The sequence below is a fragment of the Dipodomys spectabilis genome, unplaced genomic scaffold (assembly GCF_019054845.1).
Source record: "Dipodomys spectabilis isolate Male_0828 unplaced genomic scaffold, ASM1905484v1 ptg000365l, whole genome shotgun sequence".
Taxonomy (NCBI): Eukaryota; Metazoa; Chordata; class Mammalia; order Rodentia; family Heteromyidae; genus Dipodomys; species Dipodomys spectabilis.
In genome coordinates this window covers 10679470-10705261 of record NW_024871042.1, presented here as the reverse complement: position 1 = coordinate 10705261, position 25792 = coordinate 10679470, and the positions used below count along the sequence as shown (strand labels likewise).

At 40.2% G+C, this 25792-nt stretch overlaps 1 protein-coding gene across 1 annotated transcript in view; it reads left to right on the top strand.

Annotated features, from left to right (window-relative positions):
• The window catches only part of Arpp21 (cAMP regulated phosphoprotein 21), a 118403-nt gene that overhangs the window by 55409 nt on the left and 37202 nt on the right, over positions 1 to 25792 (top strand). The window contains exons 15-18 of the mRNA XM_042666448.1: positions 3403 to 3581; positions 4355 to 4459; positions 6126 to 6386; positions 10723 to 10849. Coding sequence (XP_042522382.1) covers positions 3403 to 3581; positions 4355 to 4459; positions 6126 to 6386; positions 10723 to 10849 — 672 coding nt within the window. The remainder of the gene's footprint in view (positions 1 to 3402; positions 3582 to 4354; positions 4460 to 6125; positions 6387 to 10722; positions 10850 to 25792) is intronic.

The following is a 25792-nucleotide window of genomic DNA, read 5'->3' as shown; positions in this document are numbered from 1 at the left end:
TCTCTCTCTCTCTCTCTCTCACACACACACACACACACACACAAATATAGTCATAGTCAATCCAAGTGGTAATAACAGAGAATGATAAACTTCCTTTACAGTCCTTAAAAGAACTGGCTCTTCTCTCCCTAGCATTTACCTTGAGTCACCACACCCTCAGCATTTGCCTTCTCACCATGCCCCACTTCATAGTTGAAACATAATTCGCTGAAGAGCAGGACCCACACACACATGAAGGGTAATCTTGGGACATTTTGCATTATTCACATCACCCACAGTGAGATAAGAGACATGTCTAGCCTTCCAATCACTTCCCTCCTGTGCCCTCAGATGGATCACTATTCTGATTATCACTCTTCTGATTTCAACTGCAGGACATTCTAGATCTCTTTGTGAGCAATTTTCTTTTCATTATTTTTTCTTCCTATTTTTATCTTTATGAAGTGTACAGAAGAGTTGCCAGTTAGCAAATCAGTTTATGAATACAATGCATCTTGTTCAATGTCACCCCTTTCAATAGTCTCACCCATCCTTCCCTCAGCTACCCCTTCCTTCACTCTTCTGAATTTTGAAGGATGTACATTGGATCCTTGACTACATTCATCCCCTCTTCTCCTCAGTTGTCTACCCATCCCATTTCCCTTTGATCCCATCCCACCATCCCTCTTTCAAGTACCTGTTACCTGGTGTTTTATTTTGTTGAACTTTGGTTTTGCCTTTCTAAGGAATTATACTATCTGAGATCTCCCTTGGATCTACCATATTTCAGTTACATTTGTATATACTTGCATATCGCCCAATGTATTTACTTATCAGTTTATAAGCTAAATCTACTTCCATATGTAAGGGAAAACAAGCGTCTTTTGTCTCTCTATGCCTGATTTACTTCATTTCACATAATATTTTCCAGGTCTTTCCATTTTTGTATAAATGATAAGATACCATTCTTTCTAATGGGTGATTAAAATTCCATTGTGTATATATAAAATTCCATTATGTATGTATACCATATGTTCTAGATATATTCATCCATTGAAAACCATCTGGGCTAATTCTATACCTAAGCCATGATACAATAAACATGGCTGTGCTGGTGCTTTACTGTATCCTGGTTTGTAATCTTTTGAGTAAATGTCCAGTAGTAGAATTGTTGGATCACAGGATAGTTCTATGTTTAATTTTTTTTTGTTATTGTTGCTCGTGGGGCCTGAACTCTGGGCCTAGGTGCTGTCCCTCAGAACTTCAGCTCAAGCCTAGTGCCCTACCTCTTGAGCCACAGCACCACTTCTGGCTTTTTTTTCTGCTTATGTGGTGCTGAGGAATTGAACCTAGGGCCTCATGCATGTTAGTCAAGCCACTGAGCCAACTTCTCAGCCCTATGTTTAATTTTTGAGGAACCTTCACACTGCTTTCCAGAGTGGTTGAACAAGTTCACATTCTCGCCAACAGTGTATTAGGGTTCTGTTTGGGACATAGCCTCACCAGCATCTGTTAGCCTTTGTTCTCTTGATATAATGGCTATTCTAATTATGGTGATGTAGAAGCACAATGTTGTTTTGGTTTGCATTAACTTTATGGCCAGAGTTGTCTAGCATTTCTTGGTATGTCCATTGACCAGTTTTACCTCATCTTCTGAGAAGACTCTCTTTAGCTCATTAGTTTAGCTCCCATTTTCTAACAGTCTGTTCTTGTTTTGGAAGTATCATATCTACTTTATTTCTTAGAATAATGTTTTCTCTGAGTCAGGTTTTAGGTCTTGCTCTCACCTACTCCTTTTTTTTTCTAATTTTCCTCAGATGATTGGTGAGCCTTGCTTTCTCTTCATATGTATTATTAGCTGTTAAGCCAGTCTTTTTTTCTGCCATCATATGTTTCAAGCTCTGGACATGATGCTCCTGTAAGATCTGCATCTCCAAATGAGGCATAGGTTGAGGGGACTTGAATAGATGTTGTAAGAGAACTCCGAGTACAATCTGTACCATCTCCACAGTGCCCAGAGTGAGGAGGGGATCCTCCTCTAGAACATTCTGGGCCTCATTCTGGGAGCCCAACTCCTTCTAGGCCTTCTGCTCAGGTTCCCAGAGAAAATTCAGCTCATGGAGGAGCACTCTGTTCTCTCCCTCCAGCAGGGCTGCAGGAGCTCCAAAGAATGGAAAAAAGGAAAAGACTCATAAATAGCTCCAGAGTTTACAGATCCATTTCCGTGTGTTCTGATTCTACCAGTACTGTGATTCTACATTGAATCCTGTTCTTCACTTTGCTTGACCTCTCACTCATTGAGTAACAATTTTCAGTTGTGGTGTGATTGTTGTTGCCATGGTTCCTAGTTATGCCTACTTGGAGAATTCACTTAATGATGTGGTGCACTGAAAGGTGAATGAACTCTGGGGTCTTACTGATTCTTCCTGGTTCTCTCACTTACTCTATGTATATATGTTGTCTGGTCTCTCTAAGCTCCAATTTAACTTCAATGACATGGAAAGGAGTGTACACATCTACAGAAGAGCTATGATTGTGTGTGTGTGAGGCACTTGACGTATGAGAGACTGGTTCTCTTCTCCTTATCTACCCTTTCCCTCTCTCCCCTGCTGCCCTTCATTTTCTGCCATGTGGCCTCCTCTTCCTGAACCCTCTTGGGAGCATTCACCTCCTCTTCAGCAAAACAAGTAGCTGATTCCTTCCGTCCTCATGATTGTTTTACAGATGATGAAAAACTGCTCAACTATAAAGCCACCCTATCATTAGTGTGGCTTAAAAACTATAGTAAGACATGTCATTTTTGCATAAGGCAAGATAAGCTCCTGACAAGACAGTTCTATGTTGAATTGATTACAGATCACTTTAAATTATAAACCCCTATGCATCCCCAAAAGGGATGGCCAGCTGGACACATTAAGTTCTTCTGTGCATGCACTTGTGAAACTGATAGTGGTTGTGAATTGGTGGCCAAGCAAAGTAAAAGCAACATCAATATATTGATAAATAACTTGTGCTGAAGGTAGCTAGAGTTGGATAAATGAGAAGCAGGCACTCTCCCTTGGAGTATATTATTTTGCTGATGGCCGTGAGGAGCAGGGCAGCAAAACATGGCTTCGTGAAGATTGCTTCTCCACTGGGTGCCACTGTTCACAGATACACTGAGTTTTGACATAGCTCTCTGAAGGTGGTGGGTTTATTTGCTGCTTTTTAAACTGCTATGGGCTTATACTGACTTCTACTTTAATCTAGTTAGGATCAGAAAGCAGGAAAATCTTCACCATAGTGCAGGCTCTGGAGTCTTGGATTCCCATTGCCCTGCCTCTTTATACTTTAGGTGACTTTGGGAATATTAGTCTGAGGAGTTTCTTTCTGCCAGGGAGATTCTGAAACTCTCATCCAGACCAGCTTCTGATTCCATTGCAGGTCAACCCTTTGTGAATCCAGATGGAAGTCCTGCAATATACAACCCACCTGGCAGCCAGCAGCCCCTACGCAGCACAGTAGGGGGGCAGCCCACACAGCAGCCCCCACAACAGCCGTCACCTCAGCCTCAGCAGATGCAGCCGCCGCAGCCCCAGATGGCAGGCCCTCTGGTCACTCAGGTGAGCAGCTGTTGAACAAGAGGCAGGGAAGCCTCCGAGAGAGGAAGTTTGCACAGTCTTCAGAAAAAATAGTGCATCAAAGATGGTGTACCATTGGGTACTCTCAGCTGCCAATCGAATTTCTTAAGTAAATCCTATCAAGCCTAGAATCTTTGGCTCCAGTGTGACAAAATGGTATCTGATGTTTAAGTGTAGATAGAACTGAATTCCCCATCTGGTGCATGTGCCTACAGGAAAAAAAAAAGCCAGGACTGGTGAAAATTAGTCAGTGTTTTCTCAGGTCTCAATGCTGTGTTATGCCCAAGGAATGTTTGTCACGGTGACTGAACTCACAGTTCCACCCACTCCTCACCCTTTCCCATCACAAATCAAATGCTTATGTCTGCAAAGAATCAGTAGTAAGTTTGTTATCAATGGGAAGAACAAAAGTCAGTTCTGAAATCCACTGGCTACTCTTTCCTGTGCTGTTGAGTAAGATATAGCGCTGTTCTCCCTTCCTAGGCCAGATATATAGACCAGATACATATAACCACTAGCATCCAACATACACCATTAACTTCTTAAAGATCAGATATGCTCTTTCTGTGCAAATGAACACTCCTCAGGGCTGTTGGGCTCTGAAGTACATGGCCTTTTCGTTTCTTGGGCAGCTGGTTTTCCTCTCCGGGTTGCAGTGAACTAAGTAAGAAACCCTTTAGAGACAGTAGTATACACTCGAATGCATTCTACCTGCTGGTCCTGCATTACCTGATGGTCTTTTTTCCTTCCTTCAGTCTGTCCAGGGTCTGCAAGCCAGCTCCCAGTCTGTGCAATATCCTGCGGTGTCTTTTCCTCCACAGCATCTTCTGCCTATGTCTCCAACACAGCACTTTCCCATGGTACAGTATTCTATATAGATGACTTTTCTGGACAGCGAGCATTTTCATTGGTCTTACTATATTTTGTGCAGATCTGGGTGATGTTATAGGGATGCTTCTGGGCTGACTGTGAAGGTGTGATGTGGAGGGGTGGGGGAGAGTATGTTTGTGAAGGTCTCATTCCTAAGCGTCTCATTTCTCCGCAGTCATCTGTCTGAAAAGTGTTCAGTGTTTCTCTGTTCTGTAGCCTCTTTTAAGAGTTTGATGCCCTCAGAGTTAGAAGTCAGAAGTCAGAACTTGGTGTGAGGGCTGAGTGGGGCCAATCTCCAAATTTAAGTCAATATCATAACTGCCAGCACCCTGTGCTCCTGACATAGATGCTCTTCTAGGACTCCAATCCTTAGTTTCCCTCCATTGCCTTGACTGTAGCAGGTCTTTCGGGGCAATACTGAAAGAATGGGCATTGCCCCTAAATGTAAGTGCAGGCCAGTGAACAAATGCACCCTACTATAGGCATGTGACCACCTCAACCCACTGTGACACTTGTTCTGGCAGTTTTCAGCAACAGTGGCTTACAATGAAAATAGCCTTAAGCTTCTCATGCAGCATGCAGATCTGTGATTGCTGCTGAAAAGACGAGATAACTTCCTTCTGGGAAGCACACCAAGCCCATCTTATCTGCAGCATCATCCCCAAGAGCCTGAGCCCCCAGTGAAAAACAGATTAAATTGTTTCTGTAGAAAAAGGAAGATTAGAATGATCATAGTGCCCATTGGAAGGGTACTGTGACTCATACCTGTAAGATCAGTTATTCCAAAGACAGAGATTAGAAGGATCCCTGGGCAAGGAAGGACAGCCTGGGCAAAAAGCTAGCACGAAACTATCTTCTAAAAAAAAGGAAAGTGTAGGGAAATGCATCTGTCATCCCTATGTGTGTTGAAGACTACAATCTGAGTCCAGCTCAGGCAAAAGTGTTAGACTCTGAAAGATAGCGTAAAAAGAGCTGGGGCCATGACTCAAGTGGTAGAAAACCTGTTTAGCAACTGGAGCTCACAGATGAAAGAAAGAAAGACAGAAAGACAGACAGACAGACAGAAAGAAAGAAAGAAAGAAAGAAAGAAAGAAAGAAAGAAAGAAAGAAAGAAGGAAAGAAGGAAAGAAGGAAAGAAAGAAAGAAAGAAAGAAAGAAAGAAAGAAAGAAAGAAAGAAAGAAAGAAAGAAAGACTGACAGAAAGACTGACAGAAAGAAAGAAAGAAAGAAAGAAAGAAAGAAAGAAAGAAAGAAGGAAAGAAAGAAAGAAAGACTGACAGAAAGACTGACAGAAAGAAAGAAGAAAAGAAAAAAGGGAGGGAAGGAAGAAGGAAGGAAAGAAGGAAGGAAGGAAGGAAGGAAGGAAAGAAGGAAGGAAGGAGGAAATTGAGGTCAAATTATGTAGCAGTTCTGACACACACTTGGGAGGGTTGAAGCATGAATGTTCATGTGACTCTTGCATTGCTTATTTGTTTCCAAGTTGAACCTTCCCTCTCCCAAATCTATGTGCCTCCGGTCTGCCTCCGGTCTGCCTCCGGTCTGCCTCAGGTCTGCCTCAGGTCTGCCTCAGGTCTGCCTCAGGTCTGCCTCAGGTCTGCCTGCTCCCTCCTTTCCACACTGATGCTATTATCTCCCCCTCTGTTTCATCTATGGCAGAGAGATGATGTAGCAGCCCAGTTCAACCAGCTTAGTCTAAGCAGGCAGTCCTCTGGAGAGACTCCGGAGCCACCATCCGGTCCTGTCTACCCACCCTCCCTCATGCCACAGCCAGCCCAGCAGCCAAGCTATGTCATTGCGTCAACAGCCCAGCAGCTTTCCACAGGGGGGTTCTCGGGCTCAGGCCCTCCCATCACCCAGCAGGTCCTTCAGGCCCCACCCTCTCCACAAGGATTTGTGCACCAGCCTCCACCAGCACAGGTAATGTGCTTTTATTCTCTCACCTGCACACTGGCTGACTTGCGGTGAATCCGTGCTGTTTTTCCTTGTAGCATATTGCCAGATCCACTGGTATTCCCCATCCCACAAACTGTTTCTCTTTCTGTTCCATGGAGTCTCACAGTCCTGGGTGTCAGCAAGTCAATTGGTTATAACAGATTCAACTGCCCACAGCACAAGGAAGGGGTGTGCCAAGCTGGTACAGAAGCAAGGAAAAGCATTGGCTTCCTTTGCTTGGCTCTTCCTGCCCTGGGGGACATTGAATACTCTCTTCCTGCTGCTCAGGAAATCTGGTGGGGTTTTTTTTTTTTTTTTGCTTCTTATCAATTCACAAGCATTTTCTGGAGCTAATCTGATGCTCCAGGCAAGCTCCTCTATGAATATAAAGAAGGAAGGTAAGCCAGTATCCACTGTCCTTCCCTCTCCCTGAGGAGAGGCAGAACTCCCGCCTGCTCTCGCAGGTAGCCATTAATCATATTTAATTGACTTGAGCATGTAAGACACCACAGATCACTGATTTTTACTGTCTTTCCGAAGACCGATTATGTGTTACTGTTCGCCACTGAGCATCTCTGGTGCCCTCCTGGGTATCCCTCGCAGAATATTGGAAGTGATTACTGTCAAGATGTAAAATGCGCACAAGTGTCTCCTGGTCCATTTTCAAGGCGCATATATCCTAAACAAATTCTGTCCTAATTATGAAGCACTGCAGAGCATGAGCTGTTTAAAGTGCAGTGTCGCCATCTTACCCTTTCTTTCATGGCCCTGACATCCTGAGTCAATTATTTTCTCTTCAAGCCACACAAAACCCTCTACCACACCATAATCTCCACTCAGTCGTTCATTTTATCTGGAATGATTAATTAACAGTTCCTCTTCAGTCATCACCTCGGGAATATTTCTTTCCTAGTGGGATTTAAGGACATGAATAAAATAATTTTAAGTTACAGGATGAAAGTGTTAAGTCATGCATTCGTTACTTTACTCTGAAATTAAATACTTTGTGTTTCACTTTTGGAGAAAATATAGTTTTGATTTTTTTTTGGCCTAAAGAGCATCTATACCTCCGGATTCATTTCTGTGGTCAAGGAGAAAAGTGAGCAAACTACTTAGTTGAAAACAATTTTTTTTTAAAGTCATCTTCCAGGAATTTCAGTATCAGGCCATTGTAGAAACAAAAGCAATTCAGAACCCTGATATGCCTGCCACAGAAATGCTTTCATTCTCTCTTCAGTGGATTTTTAAATATAGAAAAAAGGGTGACAAAATGATGTGTGTGCACGGCTCATGATTGTCATGGACATTTCTGACTTCCTTTTTTAAAGAACCACAGACAGAGTATGGGCAGAGCCCACAGTGACTTTCAATTTAGTAAACATTTTCAAATCTAGATACTCAACTATAGAGCAATAAAAGTAACTCAATTGAGGTTCAGCCCCTGGATGTTTATGGAAATATTCTAACTTTATGCAGAAAATAACCTTGAAGTTCGGTTTCTTCTGCCCTGGTTGAGTTCTTTGAATGTCCATCAGAAAGGAATGCATAGGAGACACACAGAAGAGCAATTTAAAGAAAGGAAATGGCATCGGGCTGGGAAGGTGGCTCAGTGGTAGAATGCTTGCCTTGCATGCATGAGGCCCTGGGTTTGATTCCTCAGCACCACATGAGCAAAAAAGAAAAAAGCCAGAAGTGGCGCTGTGGCTCAAGTGCTACAGCATTAGCCTTAAGCTGAAGAGCTGAGGGACAGCGCCCAGGCCCAGAGTTCAGGCCCCACGACTGGACCCCCCCCCCAAAAAAAAGAAAGGAAATGGCAGAAGGTTCTTTAATTTCTTTTTAAATATATAAATAAGTAAATAAATATAGTTTCTTTTTTTTCCTTTATTTCTTTTCCTACCCTAAGCCAAGTATTTGAAGGTTCTTCCTATTTTAACATGATTGGTTCAAAATGCACATTTCCTCCCTCTTAAATTGCCTTTACTCCTTTCTCCATTTCCATTTCAAGCCTTTCCAACATATCCTCTAAAAGACTGAGCCACTTTCCCATGGCTCATTCCTAAAATCCTACCTACTGAGGAGGCTGAGATCTCAAGATCACTATTCAAAACCAGTGGGGCAGGAAAGTTTGCGAAACTTTTGCTTCCAATGAACCACCAAAAAGCCAGAAATGGAGCTATGTCTCAAGTGATAGAATACCAGACTTTAGCAAAAAACCTAAGGGTGAGTGCCTAGGCCCTGAATTCAAGCCTCAGTATTGGGACACACACACACACACACACACACACACACACAACCGAAAAGATTTATCTCAGTTCAACTTACATTCTTCATTTCTGAAGATGAAGATGGGCCAACTACTCATTTGTTTCTATGGTTAATAGCCATAATTCTGAAAAGCTGAGCATTAGTGTTGGTAGAAGTGTCCAACCTCTGGAAAGAAAATAAAAGGATAGCTTTGAAAAAAAAACTTGCTAGCAGTTTTCAATTATTAATGTTCATCAGGCAATTCTTAAGTGTTTGACTTATATCATTCAACCCTTAAGGCACTCATCTATGTTTCATATAGAATGTAAGAGGGTAGACCAAGAATAGCAATCAAATTTCTAAGCTTGTATTGAAACAAGACACGATATTTCCTAAACAAAGAAAATGCTGTTCTTTCTGAAAGATCTGTAAATAGAATGCAATTTAGATAATAGTTGTTCTTATTCCTAATCTTGATATGAATCACAGTAGTATTCTTTAATTGTATCCTAGTTTTCTGTAGCATAACCAAATCTATTTCTACTCCACAATTCTTTAGATGTTTTCCAGTTATAAATTGCTAAATAATAATTTATAACTGGAAAAATATATTAAGTGAATTAGACTTATTATGCAATTTATAACAGGAAAGAAGTGGCAAGTCTAAATTACAATAAACAATGCATAAGACAAATTAGTCACCAGTTGCAAACACATGACGGTTTTAGACTTATTTAGACCCTTACCCTGAATGTCTGCATTATGAAGAATTCAAAATTAGAATTCTTAATAAGTGCACAGAATTGCAAAATCATATAGCCACTCCAAATTGTATTCCTACTTTATTCAAAGGCAGGGAAATAGGTTCCATGTTTCCATAGCAAAAAGGAAAATAATTTCTTTACTTGCCACGAGCAAATAAAAAAATAAAATTGCCAAATAATTGGCCCATCATTTTACTCTATGCATGTAATAACACTTATAAGCAGTTCTCGGAATTGCTTTAGTTTTCACTTTAGAGCAGATAATAGAAGAAAAGTCAAAGACACAAAGATAGAAGATAATTAATAAAGATCAGATCAAAAATAGCCTTTGGATAATGACTTGACATGGTCAAAGAAGTCTTCCCAGGTTGAGAAATATTTGATCTCAATGGCAGTAATTAGAATACCTTAATTCACTTGCAGTCGTTAGACAGTTTAAGAAGGTAGCATAAGCAACATCTTCATGTATTACTCCTAATTTTATATTCAACAGAAACGTGCTGGATACTGGTTATGTGCACATCACTCTGCAAAGTGCTTTGGTAGACTGTCAACAGGTATCGTATTGCTCTGGAATAGATCAGGAATGCATCAGGCTCATCACAAATGGTTCATCTCTGCTCTAGGTCATATCAGTTGGGTGGTTAGGCAAGCTGAACTGACACACCTGAAGATATAGGACAGTTTGGTCAAGTAGCATGTCTCTGGTCTCCCTATGGATTCTTTGACCTTCAGGAGAACCTAGAATTTTACCTGGCTTCCCCTCCAGCAGGAATAGACATGGAAAGTCATAAGGTTCAGGTTTGGAAAGTTCAGACATCACTTCTGCTTAATTGAATTGGTCAAAGCAGGTCACAGAACCAGGGCATAGGCCATGGATTTCTCTCACTTTGTCACAAGAGAAGACTAGGTTCATAGAATTGGACATGTTCATGGTGGTTGTCTGTGTCCATCAAATGATACTCAAAGATGACAAAGGGTTCTGTGGTGTTTGTTTGCATGTTTGTCTGTTTTGTGCTGGTACTGAAGCTTGAACTCAGGTCCAAGGAGCTCTCTTTGAGTATTTTCACTCAAGGCTGGCACTCTACCTCTGGAGCCACACCTCTACTGCCAGCTTTTGGATAATTAATATGAAATAGGAATCTAACAGACTTTTTTGCCTGAGCTAGATGAACTGCAATAATCAGATCTCAGCCTCCTGTGTTGCTAGGATTCCAGGCTTGAGCCCACAGAACCTGGTTGATAATGGGTGAAAAAGAAGTTTCATTCGGGATAGTTCCCAACCCCTGCTTTTGCTTCCTCGTTTTCCACAGATGCCTGTATATTACTATCCATCTGGGCAGTACCCTACCTCAACTACACCACAGTACCGGCCCCTGGCCTCCGTTCAGTACAGTGCTCAGAGGGGTCAGCAGGTGCCACAGGCAGCACAGCAAGCAGGTAAGTGGTGTCTGTTTCCTCTTTGCTCCTGCAGCTTTGTTATTTCTACTGGCGAATTTTGTAGCTCTAATTATTGACAAGTGCCCAAGCTGAGCAATTTAAGTCTGAGTTTCCCATGTCCTGAGAAGCAGACACAGCATTTAATTAACGCTGAGTGGAAAAGTAACAGATATAAGAAGGAGGCAAAGCTGACAATAGCATCCCACACATGCGTGCTGAACGGTATCCATTAGTTGTTTTCACATCGTCCCAGCTTATTTTAAAGCAGACAGCCAACAACATCCCTATCTTCCTTGGTCACTTGGGGTTTTTCTTGTTGTTATTGTTGTTCTCTTTTCAATGTAAAAAAATGCATCCCCTGTTCTTAAGTCTGGGGAATGAAGTGAGGTTGTTTAGTACCATCCTGAAAAGCACTGTCTTTAGAAGGCTCAAGACAGTGTGCCTTGTCTGTGGGACTCAACCTCCTGGCTCACTCTGAGGATGGCTGCAGCTCCTGCCTTGGCCGGCAGCGCTGCGCAGTGGGAAGGGGGGCCGATGCACTGTCCGAGAGTGAGTAGCAGGTCTCACAGTGAACCGGTCTCTTTCCCTGCTGTGCCACATCCTGATGGAATGCTGCCACGCATCCCCCCAGCAGGGCTGAGAGACAGGTGCTAGGGAGAGTTCTCAACCACCAACCACCACTCCTGCTGACCAAGCTGCCTGCGAACTGCTAATTGTCATGTTGAAGACCTCCTGTCTGGCTGGGACACGCTGCCTCCTGTAAGTAGGTCACGGGAAAGAGCATGTGCTCCTTCTGTGGCTCGTGAATCCCTTCACTGGTTATATGTATACACCTGTGTAATATATACAGACACGGGTATGTGAAATATATATGATGTGTACCATTGTATAAGCTGTGAAGTTTATCCTTCATCTATTTATCTAGCATTGATCCTTGTCAATATTTAGCACCAACCCAGACACCCTGGAGTTGCTAACAGTTTAACAGGTTGGAGGATTAAATTTCTCTGTATTGTAGGTGGCTATGTGTTTTTTTCCTTCATCTCATGGCTTATTTCAGTTCCACAGGGCAGAGAATTAGGGAAAACCTCAGTTGCCAGTCCGAGTTTTGTCTTGTTGAAACACAGCATTAATTCAAGGCCTTCATACTTTTAGCAAAGTGAAAATTGCAAGAGTTATAGATTACGACTTATTTTTAGGGAAGCTTTTGACAATGCTTTTCTCTGATCAATGGGAACTGTGTGGTCAGTGTAGTTGTATGCTATAAGTGATGTGTTTGTCCTGTTCTGAACTGCCTGTCTAAGCTGTGAATGGTTGTTAACGTGGTTACTTAAATAGTCATAAACCCTGGTTTAGAAGCAATGGAGAGACTGATCTTTTGTTTATACATGCATTTAAAAGAAGAGAGATGCTGATGAAGAATTGCAGTAATCTCCTTATTATGTAGTTGTACTGTGTGACAGATTCCTAAGGAGACAGTTCAGTCCCCTAATAGGACATCAAAAAAAGGAAGCATGCTGGATTCTGTTTAACCTGTGAGCTCGGCACACCTGTGTGAGGGACTCTGGAACATAGCTATTCTATTAAACAGGGCAGTAGAATTCAATGTAGAACAAGTCTAGGGTTCTCTGTTCACCCCTATGTTGCTATTTCTCCTCTCCACTAAATTAGCTGATGACTGACAGCTCACAAGAAAACACATGTGTTTTTACTCTTTTTATAAATGACTGTGGGATGCAGAGACATACTCTTCCATCCCAGAGAGACCTAGCTGGATGTAATGACATTGCTTAGCAATCTAGTGGCTTTTCCCAGACTCACATATCACTGAGGAAATGCCACTCCCAAGAAGAGGTAATAACGTCATTGTAAGAACGCATTCTGTGGCAAAACCAGGCTCAACACAGAGGCAAGGGCAGTGCACGTAGTGTTCAGGTCAGCAGTGTCAGGCTGTGCAGGTGGAGGTGAGGAAAGTGATGATACAATAGCTTCCCAGATTGACACCACTGGTATCCACAGGCACACTGAGGCCTTTGAGCTTTTGGTTTAGGGGATCATGACTCTGGATGTCGTGTGTAAAATCCCAACTCAGCATCTACTGCAGTGCTGAAATTATGAGGTATTTGGAAAGGCAGGTAGTGTCTTGATCTTACAGAAAACATTACTAATGAAAGCCAGAAAGCCTATCTTACATAGTGGCTCAACCAGTAGAACCTAGAGCTTCTATGCATTGTCAGAGGTCCATTATGTGAGGTAGTATTTGTTGTTGTTATGGGTTTTTTAAAATTGTTATTATGAAGGTGATGTACAGAGGGGTTACAGTTACTTAAGTCAGGTAATGAGTCACATTTTTTAAAATAAGTTTTTTAATTGTGAAAATACCATACAGAGGGGTTACAATTAAATGAGCAAGGTAATGAGTACATTTCTTATCAAGCATTGTTACCTCCTCCTTTGTTTTTCCCCTACCATCCCTGCCCTCCCATCTCCACGACTACACTCCCCAATCCCCTCCAAAGTTAGTATATGTTCTGAGACAAGCAGAAAAGGTCAGATAAAATGATGTTAGGTGAAATGAACCCCAAGATAAGGACACAAGTGTTTTTTTTTTCTTGCTTGCTACTGTTTCTAACATTTGTTTTTGAACAGTGTCACCTCTTCCCTCATTTTCTTCCAGTTTTTTTTCCTTCCTCACCCCTCTCCCCCACAAGTTGTTAGCTTATTTTCAACATAGTATCTAGTGAGAGTACCACTGCTCCATTTGTTTGGGTTTTGTGCTGGTCCCAGGGCTTGAAGTCAGGGCTTCTTTTGCTAAGGTTAGAGCCCTACCACTTGAGCATAGTTTCATTTACAGCATTTTGGTAGTTTATTGGAGGTAAGAGTCTCATAGCTTTTATAATTATCACACGTATCTCCCTGTCTCTGTCTGTTTCTCTGTCTCTGTTTCTCTGACTCTGTCTCTGTCTGTCTGTCTCTCTCTCTTTCTTTCTCCCTCTCTCATATTCTCTTTGTGTGTGTGTGTACTCGTCAGACTTTGGAGCTTTACCAACCATCAATAAGGTATAGAGAACAAAGTCTCTAAGAGGAACAACCCCTCAAGTATCAGGTTCCAGAATATTACAGCAGTGAGATGCCAGCACCCAGCTTCAACAGGGATTTAGGCAGGACTGTTCGTGGGCACAAGGAACTGAGTCAAGGAACTGTCTTTGAAAAGAGGAGCCTTTCTTGAAAACTGTAAGAGCTGTGTTTTATGGAGTTGTTGGTGGGTCTTTGTTCCTAAGCCACACTCTGGACTAGTACTGGCATGGCACTCTCCCACAGAGATGTTCTGATTCACTTTTCCTCACCTTCCCTCACTTTTCCCATCATCTTGCATGCTGAGATCTGACTCTCTCCCAGTCTGGTCCCTGTACTAGATGGCATTAGAGCATCTTGACCTAGAGGATAGCTCAGAATTACACTGGGGGTAAAAATATATCCATCAAAGGCAAATGCAATTTTAATCCCAGTTTACTTCTTATCATAATAAAAACTGTCTTTCTCTTCTCCTTCCTTTTGGACAGAAATTTCCATAAGTTGCTACATCTTTCTGAAGCCTTGAGATTACACACAGTGAATTTTTAAGGGACTAGATAATTTGCAATTGCTTAAATATGACCTTTACATTACAAGGAGGCCCCAGAAAGAGATGTAGATGCAAATGTTCCTCTTAGAGACTTTGTTCATTCTACCTTATTGATGGTTGGTAAAGGTCCAAAGTCTGGAATACACACACACAAAGAGAATATGAGAGAGAGAAAGAGAGAAAGAGAGAGACAGAGATAGAGAAACAGAGAGAGAAATAGAAACAGAGACAGGGAGATACGTATGATAATTATAAAAGCTAATGTTGTTAAGTTTTAGAGAAAATAAAGAGTAAATTTTTGCAGTGACATTTGGATATGTATATGGGATATTTGAAAAACTTCAATACAGACTCTCTCCAATGGAAAATATTGTCTATTTCCGTTCTACTACTTTGTCTAGTGTCAGGGGAACTATTACCATTCCTGTTAACCTCTTTATCAGACATGCATGAGCACAGTTAGTTGTGTTTCCTTTATTTCCTAACATGCGAGGACATAATACCAGCATGATGAAACTAAACCAGCAAGCTCATGCAAACGAGACTAGCAACACTAGTGGCTCAAGTGTACCAAATGGCTGACAAGTAGAATAAATTTTGGATTCTGGACTTCTACGCCCTTGTTCAGCATAAGCTTCTGTATTCTGAAATAGTTATTGCAAAAATCAAATGATAGAAGTCAGCTGAGAAAATTTTGCTTAATTATATTTTGGAAAAGCAAATGAAGAAAAAGAGTTTCTTCTAGATGATATTCCAAAATTCCATTTTTTTTAGTTTGACTTTAAAAGAAATATTCATATTATCATTCTTGGCTTTTAAGGGACTTGGTCATGTCTAAAAAGCAAGAAAAATGTGTGTATAACATCCTGTATATTTTCATGAAGGAGCAATTGAAAAAGAATCTGACTTTTGTATTACAATGTTATTGGCCTAAAAGAATAATGATCAGTCTTCCTTCTCCTACATTTTGGAAGAGATTAGGTGAAATTGTGACTAAATCTTCTTTAAATGTATGATAAAAATTTTCAGTGAGATATTCCTGTGATATTCCAGAGATCTTTAATTATGTATTTAACTTTTTACTAAATGATAATATCTATAGCTTACAAAATAGTCCTTGATTTCTTTATCATTCTAAAACTCTCCATACTATTCATCTCTGTGAGTTTGGGTAACTTGTAATTACCAAGGAATTGGCCCATTTCTTCTAAGCTTAGAATTCTTTTAAGCTGTAAATTTGATGTTTGTATTCCTTTATTACATTTTGAATAGCTTCAAGATGTATTTTTATATCCTATTTTACTACTGATACTGGGGATTTAAACTTCTCTTTTTATTTTTTGTCCCTCCCCTAGATCTATTAAATTTGTTAACCTTTTCAAGGATCTAGATTTTTTGTGAAGCTCAAAACACACACACACACACACACACACACACACACACACACACACACACAAACACACACACACAAACACACACACATACATTAGTAAAACAGAAGAAAGAAGAAAGGCACAGGAAAGGGAGAGAAAAACAATTTCAGCTTCCCACAAAGGAAATGAGAGTGAAAATTCAAAAACTACCCCTCTGTTTCATTGATTTTTCTCTATTGTTTCTCAGTTTTAATTCACTGATTTCTCTTCTTTCTTATTTCACTCATCCTCCTCATATTCAGCTTATTTTTATTTTCTTTTTGTATCTATTTGAGAAAGAAAGCTAGTGTTGATTCAAATATTTCATTTTTTATTTTTCACACATGTTATAATTGTCATTATAAAGGTGATATACAGAGATGTTAAAGTTATATAAGTTAGATAAAGAGTACATCTCACCTTTTAAAAAATGTAACCTTTAGGTACTAGTTTCTCTCACAGCTTTAGCTATATCCTACATATATTTATTTTCATGCATTTGTGAAATTCAGGGCTTGGATTAAACCTTGAACTTTGTTGTACATGCTAGGCAAGTACTCTCCCACTAAGCTACAACCCAACTTTTTCTTTGGTACTTTCTCTTTGACCTATGATTATTTAGAGGTGTATTGTTTACTGTCCAAGTATTTGGAGGCTTTCTTGTTGTCTTTCTGTTATGGATTACAGATTAAGTCCATTATAGTCAGATAGCATGTTTTGTGTGATTTCAATTCTTGTGAAGTTGTTGATTGATTTCATGACCTATTCTTAGTGACTCTGCCATGAATACTTGAAAGAACTGAATGTTCTACTCTCTTACTGTTGGACGCAATGCTCCGTTCCTGTCCTATATATCCCATGGGTTTATTACTCAGCTCTATAGTTGTGTTGGGTTTGTGTTTTTGTAGTTCTACCGGTTGCTGAGAAGTGCTATTCATACCACCAACTATAGACTAACAATTCTGCAGAAAGTCTCCCCAGTGTTCCCAAAGTCCAAGCATGGAGAAGCTTCACAGTCATTTGAGGCATGCTATCATGTGGCTCCTTTCTCAAATGAATGAGAAGCATTTCACTCCTTACAAGAAGTCAGAAACAGTACACAGTACTAGTGTAGAAGGTCAGGACTGTGGACAGTAGGGTTAGCTTCCAGTTTCTGGAAGTTTCTCTCTGCATCTCTCCCATGAGAAGCCTTTAGCAATTGCTGCCTGGCACTGTGACATTACTTCAGGCTTAGGAAGGATAATAAAACAGACCGATGTACACAGGTTTTTTTTCACATGCCGAGAATGTTCTTGGATTCCTCAAAGTGAGAAGATAAGGTGGCTTCACAAACAGGGAAAGGAGAAAAGAAACAATCTGAGGAGCCTGAGATTTGGTGGTAACTGAAAGCATGAGGTACTGTTCCCCTCTGCTCTAGAAAACCCCTTGCCCTGCCCACTCTCTTCCATTTCCACATGTCTGCTTAATGATTCATTTCAGGCAAAACCCATATAGCATTTCTCTATGAAAATATTTCACTTTTCAAATTATGGTCCAGAAAGAAACCACGAAAAGAAATCTTCAAAATGCATACCACTGCAAAACGACACCCAGGTTTTGTGAGGCTTCCATAAGCTCACTTAATGTACTTCTGCTTGGTTCCTCTCAAGTGTTGAGTAAATATTGTCCCAGTGGCCTTGAAATATTAGAGGTGGCATCTGTGATATAAGACAATGGTAGAGATTTTCTTTACTCACATTGTTTTCTCCTTGAGACAGGATCTTGCTATGGAGCCCAGGTTGGCCTTTAACTCCTCCTGCCTCAGCCTCCAAAGTGTTGAGATTATAGGCATAATACCTCCTTAGCTGCCTCTCAGGCTGCTTACTTACATGTAAAATAAACCTTTCCTGGATTTCTCTTACACTCTGCTCAATAGCCATTATGAGATACCTCTATTATGAATAGAAATAGAGTTTAAATATTTAATGTTGCTAAATGAGGGGACAAAAATCGAAAATGATAGTTTTCTGCTCAATCCAGAATATTGTTATAAACCGAAAGGAGAATTTTGCTACAGTGATTGCAGATGTAATACCAAATCATGTTTCCAGAATCAAGCAGCCTTATGCAAACGGTCTGCCAAATCTGATTCTTCCTGAATATGTGAATTCAACTACTGAACACATGTAAATGGTAAGAATATCAAACCAGTGAGAGTGGGAATAATATCTCCAATCATGTGGAAATAAGCTGTCACCTGTCCCTATTCATCAGTAAAGAACCAGAAACTGTCCTGTCTCTTCCTGATAGAGGAAGTAGAAAGGCGTTTGTTATTGGCCTGTTATTTGTCCAGTCAGCACAAGAGAAGAATATGGGGGATAGGGAAGCTACAGCAAATTTCAGATAGATTTACATAAAAGAGTCGGGGATGGGAGAGAAAAAAGCATGCTCATTCTGTTTGTTGTGCTAGCTGATACTAATCGAACCATCTTCGGGCAGAACCCTGACCTTAGGGTTATAGATCCCAAAAACCAAATCCCTGACCAGGAAAAAAAATTTTTTTTTGTAGGTTGTGGGGCTTAAATTCTGGGCCTGAGTGTTGTCCCTTAGCTCTTCAGCTCAAGGCTAGTACTCTGACACTTGATCCACAGTGCCAATTCCAGTTTTCTGGTGGTTTATTGGAGATAGTCTCATGGACTTTCTTGCCCTGGCTGGCTTTGAACTGTAATCCTCAGATCTCAGCCTCTTAGTAGCTAGGATTACAGATGTGAGCTACCGTTGCCCAACCAGACCAAATTCTTGAGTTCAGAATTGTAGAGTTGGAAGGATTCTCTCTGTCAGCAATACAAACTTTATAACAGATCATTGGATTTTTTGGTCCAGTGAAGAATAAAACACCTTCCAATTCATTAGGTATTTGGCTTGTTCTGTTCAACTTTATTTAGCCATTTCATTATATGAGGGCTCTGAACATACAAACTAGAACTTGCAAATGCCAAGTCTCTCCTTGGAGGGGAGTGGAAGATTTCCAGACACAGTAGTTCTTGGATGTTAAAATGCAGGTAAACTTTCCATCTCTCCTTAAAATGCATGTCACTGTAGTAATTGTTGCAGCCATTCTAGAACAAATCCTGAGATTCTGTGTTTCTTGAGCAAGTGTCCAGTTGATGCTGATGTTGGCTAAGGTTGGAGTCTAGAGTCTTGAGAGCAAGGTAACACACAATGCCTTTAAAATATATTATTTATTTTTCTTTTAAGCAAGAATAAAATTTTTGTTTATGTTTCATGTTATAAAATCAAAGAGATTGACAATCTAACAAAACAACCTGTATATCTCAACCTGTAAGCATTCTAATTCTTTTTCAAAGTTTAGGCACCCAAGGAAAATGTCACAGACATGTTGGAGCAATGGTATGTTTGGATCCTGATGTTTTGGTGATTTGGGATTTGCATAGTGGTCAAACACTAATGTTTCCATAGAAACTCTTTTTGGTGTTGAGGTGGCAATGATTGGCCTATCCAAAAACCTGCTCCTTCTACATTTTTGCTGCAGCTGCTGTTTCCTCCAGTCATTTTCAAGGTTGTTGTTTTGTGTGTGTTTTTTAACGTAGAACAGTGGAATGGACTTGGCACTTTGGGCAAAAATACATAATTATCTGTGTCACCAGACCCTTCCTGATGGTTCCACATGGCTGTTCAATAAGAAGCACTTTTGCTTCCTTTTTTTAGGAGTGATATTTCTATTGCAATGTCACAGTGTTCCTATTATTAACAGCTCAGAGTAAGAAAGAATGTTATTGCCTCCTTAATGTGGTTCGGAAACGCATTTGAAATGGGGCAAAATGCACCTTAATGGAATCTATAAATTTACTTAACCAGAACCGTCGAGTAAGACTGACACGGAATCCTGCATTTTCAGCTCAGCTTATTATTAAGCAGTCAGTATCAGTATAATTGAGGAAGGCTTTATCTTTAAAACCTTTTTCTTGTTCCTTGTAATTATGATATTCCTCACCTGGCCCTTCCCCCAACTTAGCAATAGGTGGTTATAGGGTCTCAGAGGGAACAGCAGAGCTTAAAGACTGTGGGATGTGGGTGTGATGAGCAAGACGCATTAGGTTATCATCAGAAGTATTTTGTCCTTCTAACTTAATTTACCTTCTCTAAGACTTGATGACTCCAAAATGGATTTATTTGTTTAATTATCCTGCAAAAATTTACATCCATTTTAATATTTAAAGGAGCAATGCTTAACACTTAAAATCACTAAGTAATGATTTAGATTTGAGCATCTGCATGATCATATATCAGGCTGAAGGGTAAGTTAACAGTGATGTGATGATTAACATCCAGGGGAATCACATAGAAAGAGCCTTGTGGAACATGCTGTTGGTTTGGAAGAAGTTTCAATGGAAATGTACATGAGTTTCTGACATGAATTGCTCTAGTTAGTACATTTGCAAACATGGGAATGAGAACTACTAGGGTTTAAGAGGAAGATGAACCTTACTAGAAGCAGGAATTATGCTAGCCAGTTTTCAATGTAAAAATTCTACATGTTCCCCAGGTTTCATCTGTCCCTTAAGAGGATATAGTAAAAGTGACGTACTCAACATACTGATAGTAGTAATCTTTACATGTAGATGCCACAAGATTGTATCTCCAATGCTTTAGAAAACCCCAAAGAACCCAAACTATTTGTTCCAAGAATTGGGTTTACCTGATGATTTCTATAAAATACTTTAAAAGATGCTGGGGTTCTTTGTGCCATAAACAATCTGGACCCTCTCATTTTCTCTTCCCTTGTTTCTATCAAAAAAAAAGAAGTGTTGTTGTCAATTGTTGTCTTAATTTGAGAATTACCCTGTTGCAGCCCTCCTTGGCCTTAGAAACATATATATATATATATATATATATATATATATATATATATATATATATATATATACATATATATATATATTTATGTATACATATACGTATATATATATATGTATACATATACGTATGTATATATATATATATATATATATATATTTTTTTTTTGCGGACATAATTCCTCCCAATCCTCAGGTCTCTTTTCTTATTTTCTGCCTTGAATTAAGAATATACAAATTCTTTGGGAGTCTCTTTTCTTGTTCTTCTTCTTATTGTAAATGAGATTTTTCACTGCAAACTCCGGGTGCTTTTCATACTATGTTTTAGGGCTTTGTCCTCTTTATTTTAACTTATTCGTTGTGCTTCTATGAGGCCTATAAAATTTCTTCATAATATGTCCAGGCCCTTGAGTCTTCACAGTAGTCTACAACCACGCATTCTAATGGGACTAAAGAATATAGACCAGAAGATCCTGCTCTTCTAGACATAGGAGACATCACCAGGTCCACCTGGCTTTCCTTTAAGCTGGCATCAACTTGGCTCTTAGATGTGTGGTTTCAGTTACAGATGCAGCATGATACAAATATAAGGAACATTTTGAGTACTATGATTTTTTTTGCCGTCTTCTTTCCCTTCAGAGATACAGTGGTACCCCAGGGAAATTATTACATTTTTTTAGATGGTGTTCATATTTGTCATTTCCAAGGATTCACTTTTGCTCAAAAATGTTGGTAGTATTTCTACTTTGAATATGAAGCAGCATGCAGATCACTAAGTTTAAAGGATACTACCTTTAGGTAGGAGCACTGAAAGATGCTTTCCTTTAAAATTCTTTTCCTTTCTTCTGTGTTCAGATATGGCTCCTTACTGTTAGGACATAAATAGAAGTACAGCAAAGACCAATCTGAATGAATTCCCTTGAATCATTACATCCCAGATCATCGGTGTAGCACCTGTTTAAATTATTCCCTTCCAGTTCTGAAACAGCATGACCCTTCTTTCCAAATGACTGTTATAGAAATGTTATTTTCCTAGAATCCAAACAATAACTTAGGTAGGCTACAATATAGTGTGCCGTATTGAGTAAGTATGATCCTTATTGAAATATTGTCTCATGTGCCTCTTTGTAGCCTGTGATGGTCAGGACCACACATGTACCCATGAGGTGACAAATTGAAACAGCCATTATGTCATCCTTCTGGCAGAGACATTTTGCTCCACCTGTTCACTGAGAGAATGTGTTAGCAAAGGGCAGTAACCTTCACATCTGAGCTCTGGAGACTCACTAGGTCTCTCCCATGGTTTCACTCAGGTGCTGTTCACACTGCTCACAGTTGTCAGCTGTTCCTTCCTGGTTGCACAGGTGGGTTTGGAGTCCCCCCTGGGGACTCCCACCAGTCCATAATTGCCTGGTGACATCTTCCCCCTGACTCCCACACCATCTCCTTCAGGTATCTAGAGACTCATTAAAACTGTATTTTAATGCCCTCCCACATGCTCTCCCTACTTTTTGTTTCTGGAAAGTTCTTTTTCAGCAGGTCCAGCACACCATTGCACCTTCTGTGATCCATCGTGTATTGAATTAGAACAAACAAACAAACAAAACCCAAGTTCAGAAAAAGGGGCTAGAGTCAAATCAAAAACCACACTTTGCACAAGGCAGGATATAGCAAGGAAGCACTCATTTCTAAGTCTGATCCAAAATACTCAGAGTGGATCAAGCCAGCTGCCGATGGGTTGGTGGAAATATGTGTTTTCTAAGGAAGACAATTCAAAAACAAACACTCTTCTAATCCCTCATTTTTGTTTTTTTGGGTCCGGTCGTGGGGCCTGAACTCTGGGCCTGGGCGCTGTTCCTCAGCTCTTCAGCTCAAGGCTAGAGCTCTACCACTTGAGCCACAGCGCCACTTCCGGCTTTTTGCTTTTTGCTTATGTGGTGCTGAGGAATCGAACCCAGGGCCTCAGGCATGCAAGGCAAGTGCTCTACCACTGAGCCACCTTCCCAGTCCCTGAATCCCTCATTTTGTATAGGCAGGCGTGCACCAGAGTGAGTTGTTAAGACACAGGGATTACCCAGCTCGAGGTGCCTTCAGTGAGCCTTGATGTAGCCCAGGGAGGATAGGTCTGACCTGTCAGAAGAGCCTTGGCTTATGCTGCTCTGAACCCATGGGACTGAGATGAACTGGAGAACAAGACAAGACAGAAAAATCAGAAACGTGTCTGCCTATCTGAAAATGCTGCCAACAATTAGGAGAAAGAAAAGATTATGTAAATGGTAGTTTCTGTTGTGCTTTGTTCTGTGAGCAGAACACTTTAGAAATGGTGAAAATGAGTACTTAAAGAAGATAGAAACTCTGTTACAATGAGGTTTTCTTTCCATCTTCTTTTGCTTTACAGCCCTAACTATGTGCATGTTCTAGGTACAAACATGAATTATAATTATAGAATATGCTGATTTCTTACTATTGTTTATTTTCATTCAAGTCAGTGTTTTACACTTGCATGTGTGCCAATTTTTCCCTCATGTCTACAAAAGAAATGTTTTAAGAAATAAAACTCTATTTGAAGGTGACATGGCTGTTTAAATAAGGATTTCTAAACAATTTACAAATAAACTTCTACAGAAAGTAAGTGAATTTAACAGTATTGCAGAATACAAAGGCCATGTATAGGACCCAATTATATATAATGGTTGACATCAATGAAAAATTTAAGAATTTCATTAGCAATAATACATGCTTTTATTAGCAATTATTAATCATAGTGCTCCTGACTGAATGGTCCAGAAAGGCCCCGGTCATACCCCCAGCCATCAGAGAGCAACTCAAAGTGGGCCCCAAGCCTCATATAACTCACAGAGTAAGAGCAATCACAGCATCAGATATCAGATGTTTCTCTTTATAGCCCTTGTTTTCCTGATTTCTTCCAAAAAGCTGCACATTATGGGAAATTAAAGCCTTTAGGTCTCATATTCATGTATCTTCATCTTCTAGGCTCAACAAACATTTCATGTTAAACCATTGTTAATGGCTTGGCTACTTCTCTCCCCAAGAACCAGCCAACTCCCTGGAAGTTACAGAATATTTTTCTATCTTCTGTCAAAGACCTTTGTCTTCTTGATTTCCCATTGTTCAACTGATACAATTTGAGGTGCTCACAGCCTTTGAGTTTGAGTCTACCTCTAGTGCCTCTATGAATGTGCCACACAAAGGAGACAGTTTCCTTGACAACAAGAATGTAGCACAAAAAATTTAAGTGTTAGAAAAAACCAGAAACCCTAGAAACATGCATTTGTGCCTACTTTCTCCATGGTGTTCTTCATCACCAAAAGCCACATTGGAGCCAGGAGTTAGAAGTCTTAATTGGTTTAACTATTGACTAGGAGACTCTAGTAACAAGTGCTATCTCTCCTTTCATTCTTTTCACTAATGAAAACAACCCAGCACTGCAAATGACATTTTCTCATAATAGCTTATAGCATTTAAGGAGAGAAAGAGAAATTGGGTTTTCAGAAGTGTGTAGAAGCGTGTGTGTGTGTGTGTGTGTGTGTGTGTGTGTGTGTGTGTACGCGTATGAGAGACAGAAAAAGAGAGATTGTCCAGATGAACTGATTTTAAGTGACTCGAAGTATTTAATTGTGCATTTATTTTCAGTCTCTGAAATGAACGTGAACAATATTTAAAGGCTTTTCTAAGTTGGCAGCATGCAATGGCATGTTTGGTGATGGCTATGGAAAAGGAGTTATTAATTTGGCACTGCTAATAACATACTTATTAAGCATGCTGCTACATAAGCCATTGTGAGCTCAAATGCTTTTGTCTATTAAAAATGACACGATTTCATAAATAAGTGAATCTACTGAAGTCTAATTGCTGGGACATCATTCAGCAAGTTCACTGGTGTGATTCTTCAGCCCTAAGCTTTCGCGGTGCCTAAGAAATCAATGACTTCCCATCAGTCATCTTATGGCTCTTGCTGGAGTTTTTGTTTTATTTCTTCTTCGGAACAGTGATGGAGATTATGCATATACAGTTTGTTGATTTCTAAATTATCCCACTGTTAAGCTTGTCAGTTATTGAAGGATGCTTAATATCCTGGGCTTTCTCTCCTTCCTGCTTAATTGAACCACCTGTTCAAGTCTTGCAATGTTAGAAATCTGAGACCCCAGACATTTGCAACATCTTCAGTAGAAATAGAAAAGATCAGAGAATTAGTGCCTTTTCTTTCCTTTTCTTTCCCTCCTTTCCCCCTTTCTTTTTGTGTAGGTTACAGGAGTTCAAGCACCCCTGCTTGGTGCTGATGACTCACACCTATAATCCTAGCTATTCATAAGGCTGAGATATGAAGATCACAGTTTGAAGTCAGCCCAGGCAGGAAAATCTTTTTTTTTTTTTTTTTATTGTGAAAATACTGTACAGAGGGGTAACAATTACATGGGCAAGGTAATGAGTACATTTCTTTTCTTTCATTTTTTTTTTTTTTGGGGGGGGGAGGTCCTGTTGTGAGGTCTGAACTCTGGGCCTGGGCGCTGTCCCTCTGCTCTTCAGCTCAAGGCTAGCGCTCTACCACTTGAGCCACAGTGCCACTTCCGGCTTTTTTCTTTTTGTTTATGTGGTGCTAAGGAATCGAACCCAGGGCCTCAGGCTTGCAAGGCAAGTGTTCTACCACTGAGCCACCTTCCCAGCCCCATGAATACATTTCTTATCAAGCATTGTTGCCTCCTCCTTTGTTTCCCCTTACCATCCCTTCCCATCTCCCCCCTCCCCCGCCACCCTCTTCCCCAACGCCAAAGTTGTAAAGTTCGTTTTTAAACATAAAGTGGGTCCACCTGTATCCCTATTTAAACAATTTGTTTTTTCCCTTCCCCTCCACAAATTATACTAACATCAAATACAGTGAAACAGGGGTTATACCGTGGGGGAGGGACATACAAAGCAACATAGAAATATCTTATAAATATATTAGAAACAATCACATGAAAGAAAAAAAAACATTTGAATCCTTATCTTGGGGTTCATTTCTCCTAATATCAACTTATCTGACCTTTTC